This window comes from Cuculus canorus, chromosome 2 (genome assembly GCF_017976375.1).
Source record: "Cuculus canorus isolate bCucCan1 chromosome 2, bCucCan1.pri, whole genome shotgun sequence".
In the NCBI taxonomy this organism is placed as follows: Eukaryota; Metazoa; Chordata; class Aves; order Cuculiformes; family Cuculidae; genus Cuculus; species Cuculus canorus.
This window is the reverse complement of record NC_071402.1, coordinates 23,985,740-24,004,846: the sequence shown is the minus strand read 5'-3', so window position 1 is coordinate 24,004,846 and position 19,107 is coordinate 23,985,740. Positions and strand designations below refer to the sequence as shown.

General features: G+C 36.3%; 1 protein-coding gene across 5 annotated transcripts in view; it reads left to right on the top strand.

Moving 5' to 3' along the window:
- Nucleotides 1–19,107, top strand: part of VPS13B (vacuolar protein sorting 13 homolog B) — a 453,221-nt gene that overhangs the window by 40,692 nt on the left and 393,422 nt on the right. For 4 of the 5 annotated variants that reach the window (XR_008448774.1, XM_054059974.1, XM_054059975.1 and 1 more), the window contains exons 5-8: nt 4,394–4,561; nt 5,247–5,428; nt 6,702–6,870; nt 16,228–16,493. Coding sequence is in view for 4 of the 5 variants with exons in the window: in XM_054059974.1 (XP_053915949.1) it covers nt 4,394–4,561; nt 5,247–5,428; nt 6,702–6,870; nt 16,228–16,493 (785 nt within the window). In the remaining variant the exon portion in view is untranslated. The remainder of the gene's footprint in view (nt 1–4,393; nt 4,562–5,246; nt 5,429–6,701; nt 6,871–16,227; nt 16,494–19,107) is intronic. The other variant, XM_054059977.1, reaches the window with a different exon arrangement.

Sequence of the window (19,107 nt, the reverse complement as noted above, 5' to 3'; positions counted from 1 at the left end):
TTCCCTCTATTTTGTTGAATCCTTAAGCTTACAGAACTCATTATAGTGCAAGATAGATTACTGTCACAAATACTAGTACTGTATGGGTAGCGTGTTAGTTTTCATCCTGTGCTCTGGTTCTCCTGCTTCTAATCACTGTTTTCTAGTGCTCAATAACTGCTTGATGGTACACATTAGGTTATATTCTTTGTATGTTTTCAGACAGTTTTCAGGTTCTTATAATAGTTTTAAGGGTAAGGTTTTCTCTTTATGAGAGTAATAACTCTGCAAATTTCTTCTTGAGTCCTGTATCTGCTGGTAGAGATGTTCACCATGTTTTTTCCCTTCTCCCCCCTTGACATGGAATTATGCTCAGTTCATCTTGGAGGTACTTATGTTGTAAAAATACCTAAGGAACTACATACCTGATTACTGTCACCTCTCAGTTTGCAGACAAATTTTGAGTATAAGGTGGTGTTTTGTGCAGAAAATTGGGATTGGGGGGTACTGGAATGAATTGCAATTTGCCTTCTTGGCGCATATAACTTGGGAGAGGTTAGGCTTGTTAGGGAGACTTGTTAGGCTCTCTTCAGTCTTTGTTAGCAGAAGGTTTTTACTTGCCTGGAATCAAAAGTGAACATTGGAATTTAGTGTGTGGAAGATCATGTGTAAAGTGTCATCTTGCTTTGGAATGGGTACTTGAGGGGCCAGATCTGGAGGCTCTCTCAAAGCTCTGAGATCCAATAAAGTCTGACTTGGAACTGTAGGACTCCTGCCATCCAGTGTTTCCTACCATGGACAGCGCTTCAGCTCCAGAGTTTCCTTGGTGGTTGGTTCTTTGGGTCTCACCTGTGAATAACAGCAAGCAAAAGGCTTGCTGAACAATTGGGTGATTGAATTGCCTTCAATGACAGTTTTAGGATTTTGGTTTCTCTCCATCTCTAGGATCCATCTCCTAAATCTCTAGGATTTAGGTTTGTCTCCATCAATATTATCTGTGGACCTGCTGGAAATATGTAGTCTGAGTGAAAGGCTGGAGGTTTACTTGTGATGTTGACATCTCAAGTTAATACATTCCGAAAGAGGCATTTCCACAGATCCAGATGCAACATGCACATCAAAAATTGGTTTGCATGGTGTCTTAAGTGACTATACTGTGATTCTTAATGATTAGTACATACAAATAGCACATATAATATCTGCAGGACTGTAGTTAATTTTCGAATCCGATGCCTTCTGCTATTACTAGTTGATTCTATAGATATACTTCGTGCTTCTCTGAAACTGTAGGGCACTATCACCCCCTTTACTGTAAGTGCATTCCTCCTTCAGCTACTTAGAGAATGTTGGTAGTGAAGTCCAGTGATTTAAGGAGTGTTGGCGAAATTTTAACATATTGAGTGGACTGTGAGTTACTTGCCATGTGGCAAAGTTCTCTAAATACAGTTGCTTTCAATTTTTTTTGATATGTAAGTAGCACTGTTGAATGTAGAGGTCCTACACAGTAAACAGTCCCCATTAGAAGTAGAGGCCTCCGTACAGGAGGGTTTTATTCTCTGTGCTATAGAACATGGCTTTACTTTGCATATCCTGCATTTTGCGAAGATGTCGAGTCATCTGCTCAAATTTGTTTTAGTCTTTGGAAGATATAGGTATCATAGTCCTGTTGAAACCTCTTGAGAGATGTATTCGTCCTTTAGCTCTGCTGTGTCCTCAGAGATGGAGTTTGGCAAAGCTTAGCTAAAAATGTAGCTTTAACCACACAGCACTGCTAAACTTTAAGATGTTTAGATCTGACCAGTCTGATGATATCAATTCTATTGAATCAATAAACTGTGGGCTGTAGTGCTGCAGTATTTTGAAGGATTGGATCCGAAACTGCATTTGTAGCTCTTGCTGCACAATGCACCCTGCAAGGTGAAGGAGAATTTGGAAAAAGCATAAATGTAGATTGTGTGACATTTCAGGAGAGAACTTCTCTACAGATTTCCTGGTATTTTTAGTCACTTTGTCATAAAATACATGAATTCTAGTGACAAATGGAGTTGTAGTGTTATATTTAAAAGTTATGGGAATTAGAAGCAACCTTCACCTGTTTCCTCGAAGTTGTATTTAAAACAAACCATTTTTTAAGGAAAAAATCCTACTGTATTACTTGTGAACTTGCTGATGTTTTAATTACTTTGTTTTGAGTAGTAAGAATTAATATTTAAATTAATATCCTTAAAAGACAGGTCTTTACTTCTGAGACTCTGATTTTAGTATATTTTTAGCTGAACTTAAGAATGCTGGTACTTGTATGGTACTTTTACCAATATATACAGCACCACTAGTTTGGAAATGTCTTTGCAGAAGTGTGAAACAAAGGTTTTATGAAACCTGAGACTCATGTTTTAATTGGAAGTTACAGTTCCGCTCCTGGTTTTGTGCATTCAGGCAAAAAGATACAGGTCAATGTTTTGTTGCACTGTTCCTGCATACTGCTGGAAACTGTCAGTGGCACTTGGTTTTTTTTGTTTGCTGTTAATATGCTTCGTTCGTGATGGTTTTTTTTGTGGCAGGAAAATGTAGATTAGATGGACTTTGAAAGACCGTTGAAAGCAAAATATTGGAAAAAAAGCTTTGGACCAGTATAGAGGCAGTTTCATTTTCTTCAGTGACATTTGTAATTTGCTTTAAATTCATAATTAGATTGCTGGTTATGATTTTATAGTTGCTTGTTATATAGTCTGTAAATATTTCTGTGCTGGACTTAGGCCACTCAGTGCTTTGTTCTGGCTTCTGTTTATATACAGGTCAGTTTACACCAGTGGTGAATATGGGTCTCTTATGCCTCTACTGAAATAATGCATCTGGTTTTCTGAGTTTGCATAAAGTAAATGTGTTACCATTTTATGAAGTCAGTGAGAAAATTTTTGAAAACAAATTATTCCACCTTTCTTTTTGTTAGTGTTTTTAGATTGATTTGCTACAAAGGTAAATTCAGATTATTTTAGAAATCTGACAGTAGTAAGCTGTCAAAATTTTGACTTTTACTGCATTTCTGGATTTCCTGTTTCTGTAGACAGTGGTCTAAAACATGTTCCAGACTTAGCTTTGACACAATTACAATCCTATTAGAGTGGCAGGAGATGTTAAAATGCTATTTCTGTTCTGCTGGAGCTAGCTTTGCTCGAAGAGTGACACATGCTCAAGAAGAGTAAAAAGTGAATCAAGCTGAGTTATGGTATGAAATGTTATTTTTTTAACAATTAAGATTTTAATATTGGCATACTTTTGAAACATAGTAATATACTTGATCAGAATTAAAATATCCTGCTAACAGTAGCTGAAAGCATGTTTTGTGTTTAATGGAAGAGGTGGTTGGAGGCTCTGAATGCTAAGAAAGGAAGAACTTCTCATTAACTGTAATTTTGTAATTGTGGAACTTGAGGGTACTACTTATGTAATGGTAAAACATCCCATATACTTTAAGGTGACAAGTAGTATTTGAGTGTGAAAACAGCAGATAGTTAGAAAAAGTAGAATGGAATGGAAATAGCACCAGAGTCAGGTCCTACTGATCTCACTATGTTTTGATGTTCATTTTATGTAAATTAATATTGAGTCTTAGTTATTCCAAGTCTCAGAGAACTATTCTTGAAGCCTGTGGATTTAAACTGGTGTCATCAATTTTTTGGTTCAGCGTAGTTACTAAACTAGATCTCTATAGCATGTGTTAAATGTCTTTTTAGAGAGAATGAGTAATGCTATAAATTTTAAAACAGGAATTTTAAGGCTTCTGTAAATAAGTTGGCTCCATAGTTACCTTACCTGTACATAAAACATGAATACGGGTAGTAGTTAATTTCTTTACCACATTAGTAAAATATGACTGTTAGCCACCTACTGGGAATTCAGAGACAAGATCACTTTTCTAATGATATGTCTGGAAAAATTTAAATGGACTTCTTCCTGACAGGCTTCAGTGCAGGTGTTTACTATTTGGGTTGTTGACAGAAATTGATTTTGTTATGCCTCACAGGGGTCTTAATGAGTATGATGTGCATATATTAGTTTTTTGAATGAAAAAAAGTACTAGGCTCATGAATGTTTATTTAACTCAAAAAACTCGGTGAGGGGGCACATAGGTGTAATGTGTGCATACTTGAAAAGTAACCTAGCAACTGTTTGTTTTCCCAAAACTATTTCCAAACATGGTTCAAGTAAAATCGGTCATTAAAATTCTTTATCTATAATAATGCAGTCTTCTATTACCTTAATTAGTTTGGAAGTTGGTTCTTGCTGCCAAAACTTTCTCTTACTCTGCATTCCTAGTATTTACTTTTTTTTTAGGTGGAAAAAATGGCTGCAGTAATAGATGAATTTTGCATCATGTCTTTCCTGCAACTCCTAAGAATTTTTTATTTCCTAGGTTATGTTCAGAGCTTGATTAGGCGCGTTGTAAACAATGTCAACATTGTGATCAACAATCTCATATTAAAATACGTGGAGGATGATATTGTTCTCTCAGTCAATATTACTTCTGCAGAATGCTATACAGTGGATGAGTTTTGGGATCGAGCATTCATGGACATCTCTGGTGAGCAGTTATTTTCTTTGTTTTTTTAAGTATCACAATAAGGTGCTATTAAGTTCATGTAGAAATTTACTGATCTGAGAAAAATGGTGCTTTATGTCAGAGGAAAGATCCTTTTTGTCTGTTTTCATTTTTTACTGGTTTTTTTCCTTGTCCTTCCTTTTAAGATCACATAGGTGATGTCTAGTAGAATGGGGAATTTAGATAATGGTTTCCTGACTGCTGCTCCCATTTCTTTCTTCTGGCTAAGATTATTACAAATGAATACAACAAAAGTTCAAAATGTTTCCTTTTCAAGCTCACTAGAATAACTTTTGTTTACTATAGAAAACTCAAAAGATAACTTTGGGTAAAATATGCAGGATTGTTTCTGGGAGAATAATGAAAGTAATATTTCCTGGTTTTATGCTTGCTTATGAAGCAGTACTTGTTTCATAAAGATGTGTAAGATACAGTGAAGGGATGAAAATTGAATTGGGTGTAACTAAGTCATCCCCACTTTGTAAGTATTCAGCTGAAAGTCTGTGACAATTTAAATTATTTTCTTTAGTCACCTAAGCAAATACTTTGAAGTTAATTTAAATAATGGTCAGACAACTGCCTTGTTTTATTCCAGTTAAGAACATGTGTCCATACTTACTTTTCTTATGCAATATATGTGTTTTAACTTATATACTTCTTTTAAAAGCCACAGATCTGGTACTGAGAAAGATGATCAACTTTTCTGACTGCACAGTGTGTCTTGATAAGAGAAATGCTAGTGGTAAAATTGAATTTTACCAGGAACCTCTGCTGTACAAATGTTCTTTCAGGACTCGTCTGCATTTTACTTATGATAACCTCAACTCCAAAATGCCATCTATTATTAAAGTACGTATCAAAAAATCTTTTTTTCTGCTCACTTGGGAACTTCTGAGGTTCTTAATAGATATTTGGAAATTAAATGAAAAATATAATGCTAAAATACTGTTCTTTTTTGCTAAAGGGAGTTTTTTATGGTGTTTTGTTCATATGATGCAATTATTCTACACACAGTAATTGCATGTAAGTTGGGAAGTAATGCTTTCTAAATTCTGGTTTTCCTGAAATTTTTAAAAAGAAAACAATAATAAGAAAGAAATGCCTACAAATATTCTGTTAAAGAAAAATGCTTTATGCTTTAATGTGCCTGCAGTTAGGCGGAAAGGATTTTTTACTTCCGTTGTTGTTCTAAATGTAGCCCCAACTCTCATAAATAAACTTCAGTGTATTAACACATGTAGAAAGCAGTGTGAAGTGGATTAGCAAGCCAAACTCAGTTCCTAGTGAGTAGGGTGCAATATTACTTGTGAAGATCTGACACTAGGTGACATGTTTACGTTTTGCAGTGCAGAAGCAAAATGCTGAAATGATGGAGAGACTAAACTACCTTTTTTTTCCTGTTCTAAGTAGTCATATATGTAAGGTTTGTCTTACCTCCCTGCCTCTCTCAACAAATACCAGTGGCACTCATTTAAGGACTTGAGAACAGTTTTAAATTATGATACAGACTTTATACCAGGCTTTTCCTAAGTTTTAATAAAAAAGCGTTCAAGTATATGCACTGCAAAATAGCCCTCAAGAACATAGTTTAGAAGTGTCACACTTTTTAGAGCAGTAAGTTCATCTTTTCAGTCTTAAAATAAAAGTAGTATATGGGTGGAGGCAGTAAAACAGTTGAAAAACGACATTTTAAAGCTTTTTTTGTTGCTTTTCTTGTTAAAATTAAGGGATGAGACAGACGAGCTGATTTGCATTGGGGTTGTTCGGTCCTGCCCGTCACTGTTTGCAGCAGCACTGACATTTCCAGGGAGCTTATTTTCTGCCCTTTGGAATGAATCCTTTTGCCTCCACTGTTACTTGTCCACTTGCAACAATGCTGGGAGTGGGAAAGAATCAAAATGAAGGACCTTCATTCTCCTTGCAGAGAATTTTATGAAATTCTGTAATGAAAATAAGAGTTCAATGAGTTGCACTGTGACAGTCACAGTTTGCAACCCCTTGCCTTGTGCACCTTTTGATTTCAGAAATTAGAATGCACAAAATTAATGAGGTTGCATTGTTTAAAAGTTGGCTTTAATGATGGTGAATCTTTATTATTTGCCTTTGTTCTTTCATTTTATAGATCCACACATTAGTTGAGAGTTTGAAACTTTCAATCTCTGATCAGCAGCTTCCTATGTTTATACGTATAATGCAGCTTGGGATTGCTCTTTATTATGGAGAAATAGGCAACTTCAAAGACGGCGAAGGTGAAGATTTGATATGCCATCCTAAAGATGGAAATATCACAGGTAAACACAATTTTTAGTTTTTTTTTAAAAGAGCTGTTAAAAACGTTAACGTATTTGCTTTTCACAGATATAAATGGCTCAGGATAGTCACTGCAAAGTGTCTCAGGAGTCTGCAGTGTGTTAGAGCAGTTCATTGTGCTCGGTTAAATATGCAAGTGCTTTAACACATTTTTAGAATCACACAACCATATTGGATGGATATGACCTTCATGGTCAAGTCCAACTGTAAACTGAACGCTGCCAAGTTCACCACTAAATCACGTACCTCAGCACCACCTCTTAAGTACCTTCAGGGGTGGTGACTCAACCTCTTCCATGGGCAGCCTGTTCCAATGCTTAACAATCCTTTCAGTGAAGAAATTTTTCCTAGTATCCAATCTAAACCTCCCCGGCATAACTTAAGGCCACTTCCTCTCATTCTATCACTTGCTGCATAGGAAAAGAGACTAACACTTGCCTTGGTACAAGGTCCTTTCAGGTACTTGTAGAGAGTGGTAAGATCACCTTTTTTTGTCTCCAGGCTGGATGAGCCCAGTTGCCTCAGCTGTTGCTTGTAAGACTTGTGCTTCAGACCCTTGCCTAGCTTTGTTGCCCTTTTCTGGGCAGGCCTCAGCAGCTCTGTCCCTCCGGTAGTGAGGGGTCCAAAACTGAACACAGTATTCAAGGAGCCTCACCAGAGTAGAGTACAGGGAGATGATCCCTTCCCTACACCTGCTGACAACACTATTTCTGATACAAGCCAGGGTGCTGTTGGCCTTCTTGGCTATGTGGGCACACTGCTGGCTCTTGCTCAGCCAGCTATCAACCAACACCCCCAGGTCTTTGTCCACCAGGTAGGTTTCCAGCCATTTGTCTCCACGTCTCTAGCACTGCATGTGGTAGTTGTGACTGAAATGCAGCACCCAGCACTTTGCCTTGTTGAGTTTCATATAATTGACATCGGCCCATCAATCCAGCCTGTCCAGGTCCCCCTGGAGAGCCTTCCTGCCCTCAAACAGATAGACAATGCTGCACAACTTGGTGCCATCTGTAAAATTACTGAGGGAGCACTCAACCCCCTCATCGAGATCATTGATAAAGTTGTTAGACAGGACTGGCCCCTACACTGAGCCCTGGGGAACATGGCTTGTGACTGGCCACCAACTGGATTTAATTCCATTCACAAGTCTCTGGGCCTGGCCATGCAGCAAGTTTGTTAAATGAGACATATGAATAGAAGTACTTAATTAGTATTCCGAATATATTTAGATTCTCCTGAGGCTTAAAAAGCGTATAATTTTTATAAAAACCTTTAGGGTGCATTTTAAGAACTCCTTGTATCTAAGCAAAGTTTTAATTATGCTGTGTATAGGAGAAACAGTGAAAAACTTTCCTGTGAAGAGTTTCATTACCCTTGCTTTCATAGAGTTGTCATTGTCCTGTGAATATCTTCCTTTTGTTCCCATCAAAGTTTACCCACACTTGCACAAGGTTTTGCACCATAGAGAATTATGATGTATTTATATTTGCTTCAACTTTTTAGCTGGGTTCTGGAGCTACTAAGGTGAATGGGACTATTTGAATGTAGGAAAGGCATTGAAAAAATAGACAAGTCAAATAAATCAAACTGGAACAGTTGGGACTAGTAGGCAGTGAATTTCAGATGAAAAGATCTAAGGGTTGAAGACATATTAGCTGGGTCTCAGCATGAGAAGACTGGAATGAACAGCTGTGACTGTGGAAGGGGATGGAAGCTGGATAGGAGAGGTATACAGGTTTTGGCATCTTTTGGTTAGGGTGAGATAGTGAAAGAAATGTCATTCAAGCTAAAATTAAGGTTAAAACAGAAGGCATCTGCCTACAAGTACTTGGTCTTTTCTATATTCTGAATGGAATTTTATATTCTTGCATCCAAATACGAATAAAGACTTTGGCAATGCCTTTCTTGCCATCCTGATTTGTAATGTATGTCCTCAGGAAGGCTGAATTGCGGTTGTTGTCATTAAACCTCATTTGTATTCTTTTTTTGAACAACTCTAAGTGCGACTTTCTAATTTCTCATAAATTAGCCATATAAGAAAGAAATATCATGTAACTTCATACTGATCTACACGAGTTGTCCAGAAGAGTCAGAAATTAGAAGGTTGCAATAACAAGATATACCAAGGAGGAAATTTTTGTTCAATTATGCTGTGCTTAAATACTGTCATTGTAGTTAATTGGGATCATATCTATTTGACAGAGCTATCTCCTTCAGAACACAAAACAGATGGCAGTTGTTGGGTGGCCAAGCCAGAGCTGTAGGAACAATTCTAGAAGTCTGTTTCCATCTTCACTGCAGAATATTTTACCACACACAGGCTAGAATAATTATTGACTGGTTTCCTTCGTACCATTTGTTTGTTTCCTGGGTAGATTTAGTATATATGTAGGCATGTATGCACATGTGTTTATGCATAAATACTACTTCTAAGTACCTAGTGATTTTTTCTCTTTCAATCACTGCAGTTAGGCAGGAGTACGAAGTTGACATTAAGCAGTTTAATCATACCATCAATTTGTGAGGTTTTCCCTTCTGAGTTCTTACTATATCTCTCTGAAGAATAAAAATGACACTTTCGTAGCACTTCCTGCTGCATTTGTCATCCAAATTTCCAACCACAGATTTGTTTGAATATGCTACTATTTTCAGAAAAAAAATGTGTAATCAAGTATGATACATACATACTATCTACTGAAATGTATTCTAGCTATATTATGCATTAACCACATTTTTTCCCAACAGTAATGCTTCATGAAATCCAAGACTTAATTCCACTGGAATTGTGCCTAAATTCTCTATAGATTAATAACGTACGGACCTCATCTATAGATTATTTTTTTATAACTCTTTGAATTGGTTCTGGAGATTGATTAAAGAGTTGAACTTGGTATTTTATTCGTAAATAGTCCCCAACCTTTCAGTATAAAGAATTTACTTGGTTCAGTTATCAATAATTCTTAGCCCTTTGGATAGAGCTTGTTTTTATGTCATTGTTCCCATGGTAAAATCCATCACATTTCCGTGTCTAAGAATATTCCAGCAGCAGTTTGTTCTTGTATACCCAAATGTAAGACAAAGACCTTGACATTTGTCAGCAGAATAGCCTATGTCAAGAATATATATTTTGCTGCCTGAGTAAGATCTGCTCAAATTCTGTGAAGCTTGAAAGCATTCAAAATACAGAGTTAAAATTGCTATTTAGAAATAGAAATTTGCTTTAGTTTGGTGTGTAAACTCACTTAATACTGCGTGCATACTCTACCATGCTTCTGGACAAGGCTTTTGCTTGTTGGGGGTTGAGGGCTGCTTGAATTGCAGTCATGGATGTCTGTACTGGTAGCGTGAAGGAGGAAATGGATGAATTTCAGTGCAGAGGAATACAAAAGTGAGAAGGGTTTGGACAAGAGTCTGTTGCAGAACCAGTAGTTGTAGTTGTGGGGCGCTGGGACTCGAGAAAAGCGTTTAGTTTGTAGTGGATAAAAATTAGCTAATGCAGCTAGAAATGACAGATCTAGGCATGAAGGAAGATAAGCCAGGATGCAAGTAAGATCTAGAATTTAATTGAATGTAGTTACTGAGTCTGATCATCTCAGTCAGAGATACTAGAACTGATTTGATATGTCTGAAGAACAGAAAATGCTCAAACGGAGGAAGTCTAGCACTTTGTTACACAAAGAAAAGCAAAAGATGATCTAGAAATAAAAGGTTGCATGGCTGAGGGCAGGGTGCAGGCCAGGCGAGTAGACATCTGGAGTGGGTCTACACAATGATGTTAGATGCTGAGCAAGTGGCTTGGGATGGGTGTGAGAAGCTGGAAATCATGAGCAGTATGAGGTATGGAGGTGCTGAGTGGTTTTAATGATTCCTGGTATGTTTGTCTTGAGACTTTGTATTATGAAGGTTTTTTCTTTTCTCTTTCATGAAATGAAATCCGTGGCAGATGAGATTCCAGCATATGAAACATATTTCCCAGGTGTAAAATGACAGTAAAACCAGTAACTTTTTATCCCAGAGGAATATTGTGAAATTTTCTAAAACTTGTAAAGCACACTGATCCTGTCATAATCTTTACTCTCAAAAAGCTAAATGAGAATAAAGAAGGCCTGTGTGAATGTGAGTAGTTAAGACTTTTACCATTCTAAAGAGAATAAAATATCGCATAGAACCTATACAGCTCAAATTGTTAATAGGCTGAAGTGCTCCTTCTTGAAACCTGTGTGGTGAGAACAGTAGTGTGGGGATTTTTTTGAGATACCAATGGAACAAAAAGCAGGTCAAGACAATCAAGTTGATGTATTGCCAGCCTTGGGTTGAATATGAGGTGATTGAGAAAATCATGTGCAAATTATTTATAACAGCAAGAAGTTCTAGGTGAACACTAGTTGGTGTTGGAGTTGATTTTACAATGTTCCACTAGGATAAAAGATGGAGAACTGAAATAGATTTCATTATCTAAATTTCACTGAGAAAAAAACAACTGTGCTCTGTATTGAAGAGTTTGGGTAGAAGAGAATTATTCCTAAACAATTGAGAAAATATTCCCTAGTTGGACTGAAGAGATGTCAGTATACAAGGTTGCGTGGGCCAAATTACACTCTTCTGTGTTTTTTCATTGTCCCTACACTTTTTGTCTGTCTTCTCTTGAGGGTTCAGGAGATGGAGATTATATATATATATATATATGATGTTCATACCAGGGTACGTTATGCTGTTTCAATTTTTCATGCTTTCATGTGTTCTGTGGGCTAAATCACCTGTGTGGCAAACCCCACAGTTGTGGTTGTTTTTTTTCCTTCCACGTCTACTGACCTTGGTATCCTCCCAAGGAACAGTAGGTATATTTGCAATTCATATTTCAGCAAACTGTAAAGATGCAGCAGAGTCGGGCATCAGTGGGGCCGAGGCTTGTGGGGTCACTGTATTGCAGCAGTCTAACAACCAGCGAGACTGCGAGTAGCTTTGAAGGCATCTGTAGTAGTGCACTGTAACTGGTTGCTGAGATGCCATACACCAGGGATGGTTATTGAGCAATTTGTATGCTGACAGTCAGTTTTCATTACTTCGGTATACATGTTTAGGCACCTAGAGTTGCTTGCATCTCTTCACATCAGTTAAATGAGCAGCAATTGAAATGAGTAGCAAATTGAAAAAATGGGTAAAGATGAAATCTTGGCAAATTGTAAAGTTCCTAACCTGGGGAGATTTAATCTGTTTATATTAAATATTTTTATTGTTCTAGGAATTATAACCTTCTTATATGGAACTGTTTTTCTGAACACCTTTAAAACATACATTTTATGTTGTTTTGCCATTTTCTTTTTTCTTGAAAAATATTGATATCCCTAAGCAGAGACCCCTGAAAATCTGATTAAATCTTTGAAAGGTACGAGTCATGCATTTTGCTTATTCCATAGAAGCTTAAATGCTGCTGGTTTTATAAGTTGCGTAATGTAGACGGCAGCATGCAAGCAACTTTTTTGATGCTTCCAGTGAACTAAGTGTGTATTTTAGTTGATCTGCTTGAACTTATCTGCAGGATATGGAACAAAACTACTTTTTGGATTGGCATTGTCAGACTACTAAAACCTTTCCCTGTTGGGTATCTGCATTTTGAGATTAGTTGTCTTGTGATTTGTATCTGAGCCCAGAGGCACATGCACTTTTGTTGTGATATCACATTTAGTCTCCTTTACCATTAAAGTAGAAAGTAGATCTCCTATGTCTTGTCCTGATTCTGGTGTTTTTAAAGTCACTGCTGCTTGTTTTGTAGCTCACCCTTTAACTTGTATATCTGCCTCTAATTTTGAGGTTGAGATATTGTTTAAATAATTGGAATTTAAAAATAATTAATTAGGAACCCCAAGTAGTATCATGAGGGCACTTTAAAATAATTATTGGTGTTATTTCAGTACTTCCAAATTCTAGCGGCATCGTTCTTTATTTGGAATTTTCTTAACAAATTTGGAAAGTGGTTCTTTCTCTCCGTCCTTATCCATCAGTTCTTCACTAGGGTAGTTTCAATTTGCAGTAAGGCAAAACAAGTAGACTAAAAGTAGAAGCTTGAGGAAATTTGTTTAATGCATGGAGGTACAAAAGATGAAAAAGTGGGTTCTCTGGATTTGAGCCTGAGGCTTTTTTGTTATAGTCACTTTCCATATCCAGTGGACTGTACAACTCAGCAGTAAAAAGGGCTTTTTTCTTGCCTTGATTTATGTTAAGCTGGGAGTGTGTTTTGATCTAGTAGGATCCAGAGGTTTGAGTTTAAGAAAGATAATGATGTCAATGCAGAATTAAGTACTGTGTTACTATTTTGCAATACTGATTTCTGGCTACCTGAATCACTGTAGTGGGTTGTCTTGCACAAAATATGTGATGCTTTTTAAATGTGTTAAAATACTGTCACTTGAATATGCGATTGCAATAGTAAATTCATGCTACAACTGTGGTGAGATCAGATTTTCAAGTAGGAAGTGTTGGGACTAAGTTCACTTTTAACAGGAGATGTGGAATACCTTTCAGACTACAGTTAGCTATGTAAGATTTTAGTTTCTGGTGGTGTTGGTATCACTTCCAGTTAGGTCCAATCTCCTTCATCGATATTGCTGTGCCAATGTAATGCATGTGTGATAGACCTTGAGCTGCTATTTAAAACATGTATTGTGAAGTGAAACTAGTTAAACATAAAATATTTAAGCTACTAGCATTGTAAATATTCAGTTATGTTGTGGCAGTCAGTTTAATGTCTATCTTCACTATAGATTGAAAATGAACATCTTTGTGTAAATGTAATTCAGTTGGGAGACACAACCACTGAATAATACAAACATATTGTGAGGGAAGTTTTACAGACATTTAACTTGCTTTTTTATGTATGTTAATTTCTATGCATTCCTTATCTAATAAATATATGTGAATGTTGTCATGCAGAAAATACTTATTACTCTGAAAGTATGTGTCACTACATTTGAGTTCATGCTGCAAGGACATATTTAAGGGCCACTGCATTCTCAAGGTCAGCACCAAAACTACTGTTATCATCCAGATAACTTTTGTTCCTTGGAATGTTCTGTTTAAGTATTATTTGTTACTTAAGTTTTGTATTTATAAGTAATGATAATGTCTTAGCTGTGAGTTTGCAGTAGCTTCTTCATGTTATATGGGGTAAAACGTGGGTGAGGAAATGTGTTTTAATATCTAAATTACTTAGTGATACAGGAATGAACATCTACAGCTATGTTCTTGAAGTAATTACCATTTCATTTATGCAGTTTTGTGGTTGATTTAACCAGGTGAAAATTTATACTCTTGCCAGCAGGGATGATATACATTCCCTCCCTCTTCCCCTAGTGGCAGCCTTTGTATTTATGTAGCCACAAGCTAAGCTAGATCAGCCTTATCTGGATGAAAACTAATATAGGGAGAAAAATAAATAAACAGAAAGTAACATTTGCTGGGTTAGTTCCAGACTTATGTTGAGAGATACCAGTTTCCAGACTTTCAGAGGTAAGCATCTCAAAGAATTTAAAAGAAAGGATAGTGATTTTCTGAAGATGAAACTTGAATTGAACAAGGAAACAGTGAGATGCAGAAAGCTGCAATCTTGTTAGATACATAAAATATATTTCTTAACTGGAGTCGCTGCCCTGCACTATGAATAAAGTTTGTTCCAGTGTGATCTCAGCTCTGGGTAGCTAGCAAGAGTGGATTTAGGAACTTGATGAGTAGGAGTATTTTGTCCTTTAACGAATGCATGCATGCAAAATATAGGGGGTTTATAAATATATTTCACTATCCTGTGAGTTTGCAGTTGACGCAGTGGTTACTTTAGTTGAAAACAAAGAGGCTTTGGGTTTCCAAAGTACATACGCCTCTTCGTGCCTTACTTGTTAGTAAGGAATTTACATGAAATTTGTAGTTTGAAATGTTTAGAGGATGTTGTGGGTTGCTTACTAGGTTGATTTGCACTTGTTCTAAAGTATGACTGTTGATTACATGATGTTTGTAGTGGTTTTAATTTAGTAATGGAAGATGTGTAGGTGTATCTTCCTCCTTTTCTATCTTCTCACACTGTATAAATATCACCATTTTAGTCTAGCTGCTGTTCTGTCTTATTTTAGTGGCTTCCAAAATATTAAGTACATAACCGAAGTATTATGTGGCATCCTTTACCATTGCCTCTGTGTACGCATGCTGCAACAAAGAGGTATGCTAAATGGTGGCTGAATTTCACAGCTACATAGAGCAGATGTTATGCATGACCCAGGTCCTACACCTCCATTATTCTCTTTTGGCAGATCTTCCACTAGGTCTTCTGTGCTTTCCAAAAGCAGTCTAAACTACTTGAGTCGTGCTCTGTCTTAGTTGTTTTTCCTTCTACATCTGACAGTTCTGTCTCTTGGCCATTCTAAGACTTTATGTGCACCTCTTCTGTATTTCTTTTATTTCAGGATTTACATTTGGATTGAAATCTGATTTCTGGCACTCTTCTAAAAAAAGAGCAGGAAGGAAGCTTGCTTTGTTCATGGGGCAGAGGTGTCCTTGCCTCCAAACATGTTCAGAGAACTCTCACGAGTGTTTTTTCTTATGCTTTCTCCCGTTGTGCAAGTGTGTATATAATTAGACTGAAAGACTAAAGGCTAATTAGATTAAGACTGAACTCTCTAGAACTTTTAAGAATGAGCCCTGTGAGTTTAAAATTCAATAGAAATGAAAAATGCTTATCGTGATTTTTCAGTTAAACACATTCAGTATTGTTCCGCTGTGGGAAAGGTCCTGCATCTCGTATTACCTGTGATAACTCTGAAGCAGTTAATGCCTCTCAGGAGTCTCATGAGAGTGGTGGTGAAGCCAGATAGGCTAAGCTAATTGTGCTGTTTCTACATGCACAGTGTTGCCCATTTGGATCATGAATCTTAGACTTGTTTCTTTGGGGAAATCTTTGGTTTGTTCTGTATGCTCTCCTTTTTTTTTTTCATAGAAGACCAACATTTGGCTTTTTAACACACAGGTGGCATTCCAGCTTTTTTCAGTGTAGATAAACATGTATCTTTGAATACCTGAAAAGCTGGAAGAAGTCTTAAAAGCGTACAATTTAGATGACAAATTCTGATATCATTGCAAATGTTCAATAATAAAACTATTGCAAAGATCATAAATCAATGAAGTATCTAGACAATTATATTCAGAAATTTAAGATTTCTTTGTTACAAACCAAATATCAGTCAACTATGTGGAATATTGTCCTAGATATATTTCCCATACTATACTTTTGACTATAGTAAATAAATTTTCAAGCATGGTTGATTTGGAATTTGACTTAATTTTTGTTTTACAAGGCACAGAAGACGAATCAAGCTCAGTGATGCAATATCCAGCACAGTATATTAATCAAGATACTTATTTACATCAAGATGATGACCAGCAGCAAGGTTGGGTTTCTTGGGCCTGGTCTTTTGTTCCTGCTATTGTGAGTTATGATGAAGAGAACGATTCTAGCGGAACTGATGATGGAACGATGCTACACCAGCAGAAATCTCAGTCCGTCAAGGATCCTATTGTTTCGGTTGGGTTTTACTGTACAAAGGCTACAGTGACTTTTAAGGTAACTATTCTTTTGTGTTGTACAGCATTCATTTGGTTTCCTGAGAAAGTCTGTAAAGGTTGTTGGAGTGGTTGTTTACTCCTTGATTCGAGATGGGCAGTATTACATCAATGAAAAACTAAATGTGGATGTTGAGAGTTCCTCTTGAATCATAGAATCAGTTGGGTTGGAAGTGAGTTTTGAGGGTCGTCTAGTCCAGCCCCCCTGCAGTGAGCAGGGACATTTTCATGAAACCACAGCAGGTTATTTGCAACCCCCTTCAATCTGACCTTGAACGTTTCCAGAGATGGGCACTTAACACCTCTATGTGCAACTTATTCCAGCATTGCACCATCCTCATAATAAATTTCTTCCTTGTATCTTACCTTCCCTCTATTAGCTTAAAACCATTACCCCTCGTCCTGTCACAGCAGGCCCTGCTAAAAAGTTTGCCCCTATTTGTGATGTGAGGTGGGTTTGCTATTTGAGGTAGAGTTTGAGTTGGAATTTTTTCATCATAAAGCGAAACTACTTCATTTACATAGTTGAATATTTTTGAAAAGAAAACTTATAAGGCTTTCTATGAATGTTCTTGTGGTGTTCATCTAATGTTTATATAGATATACTTAATAAAAAAAGCATTAGTTTCATATAGCTCATGTGTTGGAGGAATGTTTTCTTTTTTAACTAATAAATGCAAATATGAATTTAAATTGATAATGTTCAATTTATTTTCTATGGATTTGAACTGAATTAAAGAAACAAAGGATAAAATACACACTTAGTCTGAGCTATAAACTATGTATGTAGAAAAAGATTTGAGTGTTTTCTGTAAACAAATTTGGAAATAGCTGCTGGGCTTTTCTCTATTCCTTTTGTAAGCTTGCAGAAAGGAATATGGAGAGTCTGAATAAGATCTTGGCATGTACTGACAAATAAAAAATTAAGCTTCTGAATTAGCAAATTACTTTTTACATGTGCCAGTCTGTGCAAGAAATTCTACTTGCATAACTATAATAGGCAGTGGCTCTTGGTTTTACAGTTAAGCGTATATTAAATCAAGGCCAGAACTACTTTGAAATAGGAAATAATTGTATTCATATGAACAGCAGAGTAATAAAGGTTGACTTTTATGACTTTGAGCCTTTCAGATAAACTACAGTTCTTTCCTAGCCCTCACGTAATAAGTTTGTGCCTGATTATACCCTCAATACCATCAGCAGCTCCCTGTCTCTCCTCTGCCTGTTTGTCTGTGCACAGGACAGTGTTTTGAATGGCTTTGTGGCCACTTCCTTTTAGCTGTTTTTGTTTGGTGACTTAGTGTAGAGCATTTAGCTGCTTAGCAGCAAAGGGTGAGATGAATGACTTGGGGAAAGCTGCAAGCATTCTGTGGGGAGATTCATGTTGTAAGCTTTCAGTCTCTTGGTAAATTTGGTTGCAAAATATGAAGACATAGAGCATCAGCAGAAATTCAGTTATGTTCTTTTGTGTGAATCTGCTTGGGCCTTCATTTAAAAAGAAAATAAACCCCCCCCAAAAAAAAAAACCCAGGCTAAAATAAATCATGGAAAATATTTTCTTCCTTTTTTGATTAAATCCCTGGGTAGCCACTTAAAAAACTGGAACAAACAACTGAACCTTACATTTCTCATTTATCATGGCTTGATATCTTCTTTGTTTTTGCACTTGGTCAGTAGTCATTTTCTTTCCCTAGTTGAGAAAACTAATTAAAAATGATATGAACTTGTTTTTTGAACAAGATTTGCTGGATTATGCTTTCCTAATGCTTCATTGGCGAGCTTACACATTTTGTTTCAGAAAGCGATAAAAACTGCTTTAAATACAACATCTTATATTCTGCAAATTTGAAATGTTAAGTGATGTGTGATCTAATATGATGACAGTTAGTAGGAAAACAGAATTCATTGTTCTGCTTGCGTGCAAAGAATGTATGGAATTAATTTGTGGTTCATATTTTGGTTAAAAAATAAGGTCAAGTTTCTGCATTAGCATTCTGAACAGTTGATATCATTCCAGCTGAAAATCATGCCAAATTAAATGTAGCATTTTCTAATAATGGTGAAAATGATTCTTGTAATGTCTGAGTTCTTTTAATCAATTAATTGCTTTTCCTCTACAATAATTGCACACAGCTGAGTGGTGATCAGCAGTCTTTTTATCCAATTTTCTTGGACATTTAGATTACAAAATATTGATTTGAAACAACATCCATGTGTATCCATTCTTGAAAATAATGAGAGCTTGTGGATATTTTTATATAAAAAAGTCACAACTTCAAGTCTTTGAGCTGTTCAACTTAAACTTAGGGTTTTTTTAAATGCAAAACATAACACCATTATTTTGTGCCCCTCTTTTCCTTTTTCTTAGCTACCAGTTATATACTTTTTAACCTCAGTGTATGTGTTGTATTGCTTCCATCTTTTGTATGGGATCATGCAAGAAATATAAATGCATGTTGCTTTCAGCTGCCATTGCAAGAAATGAAATTGTGTAGTTGTAATCAAAATATTTCCTTATTATTATTGTACTGTTTAATTATTTGCTGGGAAGAATAAATAATGCATGTATGGATTTTTTACAGCAATTTATAAAGTAATTTGATACTAATGCAACT